Genomic DNA, 13,660 nt, shown 5'->3' on the forward strand with positions numbered 1-13,660 from the left:
CAGCAGGCGAGCCCTAAAAATGGACACAGATAGAATGAAGACTGAAAAAGAAACCGACCTGGAAGAGCAATGGTAGAGAGTGTAGAAACAGGAGGACTGGGCACAGAAAGCAAAAACACGTTGAAAGTAAATGCAGAGAGGAAACTCCCTGAGAGAGAGAAGGGGCACAGAATGAATCCATCACGGATAGAGGGAAAAAAAGTTATGCCCCTGTAATGAGATCAATTTCAGAAATGTGCTACTTTTGTCCATGGTATGGTCTAGACGCTACTTCCGCAGCACCTCTGGGGTGCTTATGCATTGTAAGTAACCTACCCTTTTATGAACAAGTCACGCTGGAAACATTTGTAGCAGTAATTACAAGCTTTTTAGGGCCAATATTATTTTTTAAAAGAGTTTGATGATATGGCCAAGATATCAATACATTGCCCTAATTAAAACTGTCTTCTAAGCTCCACCACTAACATCCATCAAACACAGCAAACAAAGAAGAAAGCTCCTAGAAGTCCTGCACCCCTAACTAGGAAACTGGCATCTGATCCATCAAAAACTTCACCAGAGGGAACAGGCCTTGGCATTCAGATCAGTGAGTGAAAAGTAGAAAGTGTTTGCAGAGAGGAAGAGCAAGCCCTTTAGTTTTTTGTCAATTGTCCGCTGCAGTCTAGGGCTTCTAGGCTAGGCACGTTCTTAACCCCATAGGACCGCTTACTGTTTGAGAGGTAATGCCCAAGGGGCCAACGGGCATTACCAGCCCCATTGGAATGCATGGTCTGCAGCAGATCTGTGCATCTATGTTGTTTCACCCCTGGTGATTCTGCCTTCTGAAAATTAGCAGAATCCTTGTGTGAAGCTCCAAGGACAATTGAGGAATCACTGCAAGAACTATGCGCAATGTTTGAATTCCTTTTCAGGAGTGGTTCCAACTCATAAAGATACTTCGACACAGGCCTTGACTAACTGTGGTGTTCAGTCATTATGTCACCCCACCCACCCCACTATTCCGTTTGCTTCCACTATCATAGCCTTCACCCACAATCTTTGTCTTCCCCTCTCCTCCGCCTCAAACACAAATCCCCAGACATGCATTGTCCTCTCCTACTTACCTGGATGCTTCCCACTTCTGTAACTAATTTGTGATGATCCATAACTTCTGCATCTGCTCCAAACATGCTTCCAGCACTTGGTCTCTGGAAATTGAGATCCTGTCTGATAATAATTAATCCTCAAGTTTTTGTTTAGTTTTGTTGTGAAAGCACTCTGTTGCGTTATCATGCCTTGTTTTATGCACTACTGCTCCCTCCGATGGTAATTCTGTAATCCACTGTTGCCAGAATAGTAAACTCTACCATTAACCCCTTCCATGCTGATGACGGCTGGGACCGTCATGGCACACAGTGCTCGTGTGCTGATGACGGCTCCCAGCCGTCATGACCACGCCCACGATCGGAATGTGCCGCACAAGAGCGGAATTCCGGCCGCAGACAAGGGGTTAAAAAGTATATGGCTGTTTACAACGCATGCGAATACATCGCATGCCTTTACAACGCGGACGTTACAACGACCGCATTGTTATCACACGTACCATTACATCGCAAATCATTACAATGACTTGCTGTAGGGGGCGCGCTGGACTTAGGAATAGTATTATTTACTATTCCTATTCCAGTTTGTGCAACAGCAGGGAAGGTGTTGGATTGTACATCCAACACCAGCACGTCCCCTACAGCAAGTTGTTGAAACGACTTGCGATGTAATGGTACACGTGGTAACAACAGGGCCATTGTAAAAACCATGTTGTAAAGGTACTGCGTTGTGGAGACAGCGTTATAAATGCTGTTTCCTATTAAAAATGTACATTCAGATTTTATCCTCGCACCCAAACCCCTCAGTTTACATTCGGTTATGATTTTATCTTCATTGGTGCGGTTTTGTTCAACCAGCCATGTTTGTGCTATGTAAAACTGACCAAATATATTAATAAAGGTGGTTTTCCTGCCCCTCAGAGTTAACAATATCCCAGTATCAGTAACTCCGGTGTGGGAGAGGCGGAGGAATTACACAGCCTACGTGTGGCACACTTATACTTGGCACCATGATGGGGAAAGGGAAGGAGAGGATATGTATGTCTCAAGAACCATGGGAGTATGTTCCTTGCTCTGTCCTGTAAACTGTTCACATTAGCTGTGTTGGCATTTCTTTGAATGGCCAGCATTTATTTACATGGGGGGCTGGGAAGACGAGCTGCAGCACAAATGTAATGCACAGTGAAGGTTCAGAGCTTGTTTATCTTTCTTGAGGTCTGTGATGTCTTAGAAGTCTCCTTGCACTGTGTTCAGAGTTTGAAGCGTTTATTGACAAAAGGAAAATGAATTGGCATGGGGTTCCTACCAAAATGATTGATAAAGACAACCTTGCCAAGTACATGCAAGCCCCAAACGTATACTCTACTATATATGAGTTTCAAGTTTTGGTCACATGGTAACATTTCATGCAGAGATTAGAAGCACATGCATGCCTATCAGAGATCCTGGGAAAGAGAGAACGACCTTCACTAGTAACAAACACTTGAATCAAGAGCCAACCTATAAGGCCCCTCACTTTCAAAGATGGGCCCATTGGCAACACTGGCATGAGCAGAAAACATGGCCGATGCAGATCCTAGTTACATATGTATTGCCAAAATACGTTTAACATTTATCACAATTTCTCAATCTTAGGCTATTTATTTGCGCAATTCCAGACCGTGGTGATTATTACTCACCACACTTCCTGCTCTGCATTTTTTAAAATAATATTCTAAAGCACAATAATCTAACTTCTAATCATCATATGCATTATCATCATTCTTTCAATAGTCAGTGTGTAAAATGGGGACGTACGCCTGCCAATAGTATTGCATGAGATAAAAGCAATACAGACCCGGCTAAGGTTGAAAAATCAGCAAAACAGCAATGAAAGTGATCAAAACAACTTTGAGTATTTTTAAAAATGCTTTTAAACCTTGACTAAATGCTACAGCATCCAAAACCCATTGCATCATCAATTCATCAATGGTACATGCAAGTCCTTGACACTTTCACATATTTTATCAATTTTTCATGAATACTGCCTGAAACATTGAGAATACAGGATCCGGACTATGGGAACTAATGATTGAGCAGTAGATACAAGATGGAATCAGCCCCTCTGCTTTGTATTGGGAGGGGCTCTTTATTCGCGGGTTTGGCAACTCAGAGGGCTAATGCACCCACTTGAGAAATCTGTGTTGACTTCATGGCTTCTGAGTCCGATCCCAGTGGGTCTACTGTGCCATAAATCCTCATGAGGTTGATAAAATGATTACTGTTGAGTTGGATGATAGTAAACCACTGTCAATCAGCACCTATCGGAGACCTATGCCTTATACTTTTGCCTTGTGATGGAGGATTTCTCCCGTTCGCACCCAATGTTTCCAATGGTCCTGGTAGAATGCTTGGCATTGGAGCCATTACTGGCAGATCAGCACCATGTTTGCTTTTGAGTCATTTTGGACCATCGTTGTCATCTTGCTTTCATAGGTTACTTGCACATTGTAGGATGACTCCTCAACGTCTCCGTCGGGGCTTACTCTTTGCAGGGTTTGTCTTGCTCTACAATCTTTTTCTGTTACTCTGTGCTGCACAGGAGCCAAGCCATGCCTTTGACCAGTAGTGGGACTCCTGTTTATAGGAACCTAGGCACTCGGCTTTGGTACATTCTTGGTTCCCGCCCTTCCAGTGCTAAATGTGTCACCATTGAGTGGTCTCTCGTTAACGCCCAGGCGTGGAAAACATCTCTTTCCATCAACTATGAGTTTGTTAAACTGACTCTTTCGATGCAATGCTTTTTCTGGGGCTGATTTTGATTCAATGTGTAGCTCAACTCTGATTCCATCCCTACTAAGGGTCAAATATGAGTGAGACGTCAGCGTCTACTCGAGACAGTTGGAGTCATTTGTTGAAACCTGTTTTGTTTTATTACAGAGATTAATAGGGCTGAAACCCAATCCTCTCATCACAGACCCATTGATTTGATTTAAGGGGTAGAAGCAGGACCGTAATCACAACCTCATTGATTGTGTGAAAAAAATGAAAAGTTGCGAAGACCTCAAGTCAATTGTCTCTTGAATTTTCTGAAGCTAATTTCCAAGACATTTGTGACTTATTGTCCCCCTTTAACTTGTCGCCTAAGATGGTCAAGAAAAGGAGACTGAGGGGGAAATATGATAGCTAATTTCTGCACGTACCAAGCCTTAACCATCATCTCACAAAGTAGTTTATGTTTTTGTGTGCAATTTTGGAAATATACCTCAAGCCCAGCTCTTCAGATTTGTTTTTGTTTGTTTAGGTATTTCATATAGTGCCAGCATGCCACCTTATGGTTGCTCCAGCATACTCTGCGACTGTCAACATACAGAAAAATGAAAAACAATAACAGATTTCAGAAAAATACAGACACTTGCTATAAACAGAGAAAGCATCATGCATTTAAGAATGTAAGCTGTACAGTGAGCTGTCACCCTGCCAAGAATCAAAGTGACGACAGCAAAGGAAACACTTTGTTTCAGACTGGATTTCCTCAAGGCAAAGAGACATTGGGTAAATGGTTCTTGAAGACATTGTTTTAGAGAGCCTGTACAGTCTCATATCAATAGCTAGGAACCCAGGAAGGGTTACCCTGACATTAGGTGTGATCTTTGGCTGGAGGACATTACACACAAAATCCTTGGAGCCACAGATGGTGCTCTCCACCAAACACTGCTCTAAGTTTAGTGTATATAACACTCTCCTATTTTCCCTTATGTTCAAGCTTCACTGGCCTCTTCCATCCCTTTCCTGGAAATCCATCTGGAGAAATTCCTTGTTGAGTAATTAGATATTGATCCATATACACAGGTGTCAGCTTCCTAAACCAGAGAAGATCAGTATGTAGACCAAATTTATATTCATGCTCACTGTTACTCCTAAAAGAACATATCGGGCCTGATTCCGATCCTGGATTTTTTTTGCATACAAATAGGATTTGTAGTTTTTTTCCATACAAATTGTACAAGTCCCTTCCAAACCGTGTAGTACGATTCGTACGGGAAAAATACATACAGATCGGCCCAATCCTTACAAATCGGATCGGGAAAAGCTGTACGACACGGACTTGTAAAAAAGACCATACAAATTGTAAAAAGGCTGTCCAACCCGTCAAGTCCGATTCGTACCAGTTTGTCAGCATACGATTTGTATGGAAAATGGCCTATATACGGGGAATGACTCGTTCCAGGCAACGAAGCAAACCCCTATACGCCTCATGCCCTGGTATGACTCGTTCTGGGGGTACGACTCATACCGGGGTACGGGTCGTATAGAGGTATGAGGCGTACAGGGGTCCCCCCACATGCGAGGCATGTGTATGGTGCGTACACCAAAATCACCCGTATACGCACCATACCCCAAAAATCGCGTATGTACACACCGTACCACAAAATCGCCTGTGTACGCACTGTACCCCAACATCGCCTGTGTATGCACTGTACCCCAACATCGCACATTTACACACCGTACATACGCGATTTTGGGATACGGTGCATACATATGCAATTTTGGGGTACGGTGCGTACACGGCCGATTTTGGGGTACGGTGCATACATACGCGATTTTGGGGTACGGTGCGTACACAGGCGATTTTGGGGTACGGTGCGTACATACGCGATTTTGGGGTACGGTTCGTACACAGGTGATTTTGGGGTACGGTGCTTGTACGGTGCGTACACGACCAGTACCCCTTCATTGCGTATGTACGCACCATACCCCACTTTCCATGTCATCCGTACGCACTGTGAATACGCACCGTACCCCTGTATTCATGGGGTGTAAAAGGCGTACACGAGGGGGTCTGTCTCGTACTGTTTTACGGGCGTACAAGGCTTTTCCCGCACTTTTTGGCTCTTGTAAAAAAAGAGACGTACCGCATGCCGTTTGTACGAATCGTACTTGCCGGGTTGTAAACTGCTGCCGGGAATACATGGGAACATCGCGTACAGAGCAATCCGAATCGGAATCGCTTGTATATACGAGTTGTATGGTCTTTTTTACAATTTGTATGGAGTGGGTCTATTTGTACGGATCGTACTTCCTAGGTTGTAGAGGCCTCCTTACAAGTACGAGTTGTATGGAGAAACCGCTCCATACCACTGTTTGTACAGAGTTTTTCCAGGATCGGAATCAGCCCCCTGGTGTAATAAAACACACCACCCTACTCCTTGTTGCCCAACAGACTTCTGAGATCCTATATTATGCCCTTTGTAGTGCTCAAAAGGCTTCATCCTGCCTCCACCACCATCGCCTCCCACCACACACTACTGAGTTTAGCTTGGTCTTGTACACTCTTTAATGAGGATGATCTCCATCCCACTTGGATACTACGAAGGAGACATTAACACCCTGCCTAAAGCAGTCCTATGCTGCATCATGCCCAGGACATCTGCAACATTAAACCACAGCCAAAGTGACACCCTTCCCAACTAGAGCACACCAAAGAATTAGTTAACCAAGAGAGAGCACAGAAATAATACATTTCACTTCTCTCCCAAATATGTATTATAAAGTTGCCGCAACCCCATGTTCATGCAGATGCTCCTTTTTCTATTTCTAAATCCCAGTGTGGAACATTGACCTCTCTCCCACCCTGCTCCGGAAGAAATAATTTACTTCCATGACCTCAACTGAGACAAGGAGACCAAGTACCTGGGCTGTCAAAAATAGCATTTGTTAAATCATTAGATTGGTCCATTTCCTGAGTTTATGATGGAACCCTTATCTCGATAAAACAGGCATCTCCTGGAAAATGTGCAAAAACAGGTCACATTTCTCCCACAAAGATACTAAAATAAACAATTATCTTGCTTGTTAGAGAGGAGTTACTGTCTGCCACATCACAGGCTGATATAAGGTACAGTTTTGAGCCTGAATCAGGGCACTTTGGACAGAGATGAGGACATTATATTCAACGAGAACAATCTTGCTGGTTTACCACTGAATAACTGTTATGGTATCTGTGGTTCAATAAGTCCTCTATCGTCTCAGGGACTCTTGGTTCTAGTGAATAAACAGAAAGAACAACAGCAGAGTGGATAGGAGACGTTTCATGGGAAAGAGGTAGGTTTGAAGTATTTTTGGGATATTACCTGAATTCAGCCTGAGCTCAAAAAACTCCACAGCGGATTATCCACATTTTAGGTGCCAGGGTGGTGAACATGAGGCCTTCTGCCTGGACTTTAACAATAGGCCAGCAGAGAATCAAACATTTCTGACTAGCAATGGTCCTCTTACAAAAACTAGGGCTACATCTTTAGAATCCCAAATGCATCTTGCAAATGATAAGAAACTCTACCCTTTGTGCCCTCAGAACAATTTACCATATCCTTCTTGTGCCTTAAAATATATTTCAGGGCCTCAATCTTCACGTTTCACAGATGAGTTTGCTAGTCTTTACGTGATGGCTAATCCATAAGGCTTTGACAATAAAGATCCATCAAGGTGATGTAAAGCATAGACACAAATATTGCAGTTCCAAGATGTAGCTAAGGAGCTGCTCAGTATTCCTGTAGATTCTAAAACCTGGACCTTCCTTCAAGTCATTGTTGATGACATCATACACTATCCCAAGTCATAACTGTACCATTTCTGAAAGTGAAAGGGTCAGTGCTTCCAATGGAGTACCTTCTTGGTGGACTGGTGAAGGAGTACCTATCTGCACTTTCTCCTTTACCAATAACACATCTCTGGTCATCTCTTCTGCAGCATCTTCTAGGTACCTATTCCTAAAGTGCTAGTGCTGGAGTGCAAGATAAAGTGGTCAATCTTTCTTCAGTCAGTCAGAAGCTGAATTCCAAAACTCTTTAACATCCTACATTCCTAATCCAAAAGCAAGGAGAACTCATAAACATTAAATTCCATTTTCTGTGGTGAAGTTAAAGGTTGGCGTCTTTAAAAGCTGGGTGTCAGACATCTACTATAAAGTTCCAGCACTAAAGTCATATACCAGCTAGGAAAGTTTTTACCAGATAAATACACTGCTGTGTGTCGCTCTGATTTTCATAGAAGAGTCTTGAAAACTTTGACATCCAAATCTTCAGTGGTGCTGCAGCTAAAGTAGCAGGCCACTTTTCTCAATTGATCCCATCCTGTATTATAATTTGATGTGAACTGCAGAGATGCCAAGCCTCCCTCAGGTCTATATGTCTCCTCACCCTAGGCAAAGACCTTGTCCATATCTTTCTAGAAACGTGTCCGTATTCTTTGAACCCAGTATAGAGACCATCCAGAGCTCCTCACACATCTTTTGTAAACAGTGCCCTCAAGAGGCAAGAGTTTGACAGCAGGTGCTTGTTCTGCAGGCGGACCTTCTCAATCAATTCTCCTAATATCTGCTTGGATCCTCCCCCATCCTCGCAGCATTGCGATTTAGGATAATTTTCCAAGAGCTGGGAGTGGAACCGGGTAACATTAAGAGAAATTACTCACATGAAGTAAGTGCAGTGCTCTTACTCTAGGGGCCACTTTCATTGCAAAAAACAACCAAAGACCCAAAGTTCAGCTGTTGTTCTGCTATCCTGAGACGCCGCGTTTGGTGTTGAACTTCATGCCTCCCTTTCTCAGAGCAATGAAGGCATAGTCTCTGATTCTCTCTCATAGGCATAACATCTGTATAATATTTGGTAATGTATTAGCCTCAATGAGCGAAGAGTGCTATACTTGAGTAAATACAGTTTCTTTCCTCAAGAAAATAACTCCTGGAAAGATCTAATTGGCAGCTTCTATGTTGATATCTCTCGTCGCCTCTATGCTGATTCTGGTATCTATATGAAATATTGCCTGTCCAGCCAAGGCCTTGCCTGTTTGTCTTCAACTTTACTGTTTAGAATTCACCTAACATGTTTGTCGAAAGCTTAAAATGCTAGTCTTAGTAATGTATGAAGCATAATGTGCCGAAACGTGTTAAAATATGAAGATGAAATGTGCCTGGTCTTGGTAATATATGAACTTCTGCTTGAAAAACTATCTCACTCACTAACACTGCATGTCAAAAATTGAACTCTACAATACTGGCATTTTGAAGAAAGCTCTTGTAGTGTTTCACGTATATTTCTGCTATTAGTAGTTCCTCTCTGAGGGAGAAAAGACATTACATATGCAGAACCTGCCGGGCCATCCCCCAAAAACTTCACTGGTTAATACCTTTCATTTCCCACCCTTCCTCAGGTCCCCGAGTGGTCTTTTTAAGTTTACTCGACGGCTTTCAGCAAAAGAGAAGCAAGAGAAGAAAAGCAAAGTTCAGCATGAGTCCTGCAGTCCGCCCGCCTTACGGCAGAGGTCTCTAAGCATTGAATGGTAAGAACTGCTTGGCAGGTAGAAAACAGAGACTCGTGTGTGCAGGGCTTTTGCTCCTTAGCTGATCTGTAGACCCTTTCTCTCATACGCTTCATCTCTTTTACCTACTGAAACGTACCTGCGCCATACTAACCGCTTTCATCTGGCTGCTTTTGGCAAACCTCTTGCTAGCTCCAATTTCTTTAAGTCTCGCACTTAATACTAACCCTTGCTCATATGGAGACTGATAAAGACTAAAACATTTACAAATGTTTCTTATCAAGTATTTTTTCTCATCTCTATTTCAAAGACTCAGCTTCAGCTCCAAGCTTGCTAGCTAGATGTGAGAACTGTGCTTCTTTCTAACTTTTGAAATGATTAATTTGATGTCTTACAACCTTATCACGAGATGGTCATGTCATTTTAGTCAATTTTATTCCATTTTAGTTCTATTTCTATCTGGCCAATATGCACTGTACTCCAGTGTTTTGTAATAAAACCAGTCATTCGTATTCAATACTTTTGTAGCAGGTCAGTGGTCCTGCTACTGTAAGGAACCCTCGGATGTGAAGGCTCGTCAACCCCTGGCCAGGCATGCCGGGGGGAGTTAATACATGGTAGTAGACTGCTCAGGCTCGAACTCTAATACCGCCACGTCTGTGTAAGGGTGTCAGCCACTTATAGGTGGCCCCGTGAGCAATAGCTGAGGCCTACTAGGTCCCACCTAGTCTTATGGTGAGTCACCACAACTTTCTCCAAATGAGACTTTATCCAGATCCTGCCAATCTACTAAAGTTCTGTGATCACGCACTTCATTCATCGGATCAAAGAATGTCACTCCTCAATCTTCTGCCTGAGAGCTAAATGAAGCTGTGGCTGTCTCGTGGGTATCCTGAACCTGCACTTTTTTTCTCTCTGACGTTTTCACTTTTTGGTTCTTCCAGGTGGCAGCCCCGTCCATGTCTTTACGGCTCATTCTATTTGTTAAGGCACTATGGACCAAATGTATGAACACATTTTCCCATAGACACAGAATGGGTAAAACCCTTTGATACATCTGGCCCAGTGTCACTTTTGTGCCCATGATGATCATTCAGCTTAGCCACACATGGAGGCCACACTTCTTCCCCTGCTTACTTGTCTACAGCCCATGCTCTATATACACAGTTTTCTATTTTTTTCCTAGAAATTGTGAAAATTTGCCATAGCAATTTTAATATTGCATTGTGTTCATTAGCAGGCCTTACTACACTCAGCCATCTATCTCTCTGTAGTCATGCTTTTAGCCGTAGTTTAGAGCTGTCAGGTATGTCTCACTCTAATATTTGCCAGTCTCAGATGTTCATCACTTCCCAGACTGTTGTCAATTTAGTAAATAATTTCGTTATTCGCTTTAAGACCTTTGGAAAATCTTGTGATCTATTTTCTGAATTTAATAAGCTTTTGTGGCCTGTGTTGGTAGCTTTTCAGATCACTGGCATGATTTTGCTCTTGTCTTCTGGAATCACCACCTCAGATACTAGCTACCACCAGCTATCAGGCCTGGAACTGGGGAAAATGTGTGGTACCCAGAAACACCAGTTCAGTGATGCGTATGGTTCTGATTCCTGCTCCTTGCCTGCTCACACTTGTCATCTGCTTTCGACCAGTGGGAAATGTGTGCTGTAAAGCAGTTGTAGCGGGTGTGTTCCCGCTTCCATTAAAACCAAGACTGCCCGGATAGTCGAGAAGTAGTGGAATCTCCTTCTTAGCTATTATTGTGCACCGTTTGGAACGGGCTGAAGAGGCGTGGTCTGTGAGTCTCACATGACCATTGGGTACCTGGTATATGGTACTGACCGGCTTAGAACCTGAGATCGATAAGAGTCTTTTCTTTTTTAATCAGTCCATTCCTTGCTTTTAGAACATCCTTGCTGGAGGCGGAATTATTAGCTGACTGCTGATGTGCAGGTCTCAGAATATAAACATTATCAACTTTTGTAGTGGTAAAACACTTCCTGCTTCAAATTGGATTAACGTCACAGATTAGAAAGACTAAAAATGCCTTCAGTTGCTGCTCTTAATAGCAGTGGTACCAATAGAGGCTTTGATGTGATGATAATGAGTCCTCTTGTATTCTTCCTATTCTTGTTCTTAATTTGGTGCATGTTTCATATTTTTTTTATCAAATACTTGAAATCCCCCTGCTTGTTATTAGCAGCTTCTCCAACAGTGGAAAAATATATCTCCCCTCTACCCCCCCCTCCCCCCCCCCCCGTTCACTCCCTCCCCCCCAGCTCCTTGTGCTCCTGCTGAACTTAAATGAAGGAAAGACTCTTGGGCCCACAAGGAGCAGACCAGTATGGGACCATAAGTGCTGGAAAGGAATTTTACAAGGCAGAAACTTCAATTGAAAGAGTAGAGGTTGGAAGACCGAAACTCTGCTTTTTTAGAAGAATTGGAATCAGACACATCATTCAATCTCTTCTCCAGTGCAAAAATGAAGTAAATGCAATGACTGCTGATAGTGGTGGGGTGATGCGCCTTAAGAGGTTGACGCTTGTCTGGCTGGTTAATTTCCAAAGGGAATTGGTCTAGTTTTGTCAGGCTCAATTCGGTCTTGGTGAGGTTTTTTACGGAGATATGGAAGTAGTTCAGCCGCACTGATAAGAAGCAGCCTGCATCATCCTCAGAGAATGGGCGGAATATAATTGGCTTGCAGTTTGCCTATATAACTGCTCACAGTTTCCAAGCTATTCTGCATGCAGCATATACATTTACAGGGGGCGTGGCTTGGATGCCGAGGAGGTAGGCAGCGTGAGCCCGGAGCTCCGCGCCCGATCCCGAATATCATCCTGATTATCTGAACGGATTCCAGCAAAACTGGGATAATCCAAAATCTGAAGTCATCACGGAGGGTGCGGCGTTCACGGTGGACGACCTAGAGCTGTTCCTGGCCCTGAAATTCGACTTTGAAGACCAGCACCGGGTGTGATGCCGTCGATCTAAGATGGCGCCCTGAGTCCGGGATAAGGAAACGTTGGGAGCACGATGCCGGATTCCTCTGCTGCCCTATTGCTGGAGGTGTTGGATGGACTGCAGGTCCCCTCTTGACCTACTCGGCGGGCACGGGTGAATTTCCCTCGAGCTGATGCGAGCTGTTGGGAACCGTGACCTTAATTATGATCGCCGACGAAGCGCTAAAATGGCGGCGGCCCTGTGACGACGGTCCCGACTATCTGAGCACAGGCTGGCATCTGGAGGCTCAACGGCAGCATGGGACCCTAGAGTACTACACTATCTAGTGTGATTGGAGCGGAGCCCACTGCGCTAAGCACATCCAAGAACACTGATCCTATTGCCCGGGGAGTTTCTCTAGTGGCGAAGCTCTGCAGTGTGGAGACAGTGAGGGTGACAAATGGTCCCTAGAGGCCGCTACCATTTGCTGCTGAGATGGTGAAACCGAAAGGGAAGGGGGAAGGAGCAACCGACTCGGAGGCGGCAGATGGAGCGGATCGTGATCAGTCTGCTCTCCAGCGTATGCAGGACCGTATATTGGACGCCATCGCGACCACGAAAGACGCCCTGCAGCAGGACATCGCCCAGGTGGCGGCGGGCTTGGGTCTCCTGAAAGCTGAACATGATAAACTTAAGGATAGAGTGAAATCCATGGAAATTACTGTTCAGGAATTGGCCCCGGACCACGCAGCTGTGAAAGTGCAGATGGCGAATGCCCTAGACAGGCTGAAGGTGCTGGAGAAAAGGACCGAGGATGCGGAAAACAGGAGTAGGCGCAATAATGTTCGCCTCGTGGGCCTACCGGAGAAAATTGAGGGCGACGATATGGTGGGCTACCTCGACAACTGGCTACGCACTGAGGTGGCAACAGAGGGACTATCTCCTTTCTTCTCCCTGGAACGGGCTCACAGGATACCGGCCGGGCCTCCGGCCCCGGGCCTTCCACCTCGCCCGGTGGTGTTCAAGTTGCTCCACTACAGGGACCGGGACTGGCTACTACAGAGGGCGAGGGAAGCGGGACCCTTCCAAGTGGACAATAACAGGGTCACCATGTTCCCGGACTATACTTTTGAGACTCAGAAACTCCGGGCCAACTTCTTGTCCCTCAAGCGTGAGCTCCGTGGGGAGGGCATAAAATGCTCCCTGCTCTTCCCAGCGAAGCTGAGAGTGGTGGTGGATGAGAAATCGCTCTTTTTTGCGACCTCGGCGGATGCTTGGGCCTGGTGGGACACCTATAAAGCTGGAACGGACGGAGCTAAAGCCAAGGCGGAGGAAGCTAGAGT

General features: G+C 44.6%; 1 protein-coding gene across 2 annotated transcripts in view; it reads left to right on the forward strand.

Annotated features, from left to right (window-relative positions):
* The window catches only part of LOC147685366 (ankyrin repeat and fibronectin type-III domain-containing protein 1-like), a 3,163,580-nt gene that overhangs the window by 2,525,565 nt on the left and 624,355 nt on the right, over positions 1 to 13,660 (forward strand). The window contains exon 7 of one of the 2 annotated variants that reach the window (XM_086941288.1): positions 9,273 to 9,401. The exons of the other annotated variant lie outside the window; for it this stretch is intronic. Coding sequence (XP_086797414.1) covers positions 9,273 to 9,401 — 129 coding nt within the window. The remainder of the gene's footprint in view (positions 1 to 9,272; positions 9,402 to 13,660) is intronic. 2 annotated transcript variants of the gene reach the window in all.

This window comes from Lissotriton vulgaris, chromosome 10, assembly GCF_964263255.1.
Source record: "Lissotriton vulgaris chromosome 10, aLisVul1.2, whole genome shotgun sequence".
Lineage (NCBI taxonomy): Eukaryota > Metazoa > Chordata > Amphibia > Caudata > Salamandridae > Lissotriton > Lissotriton vulgaris.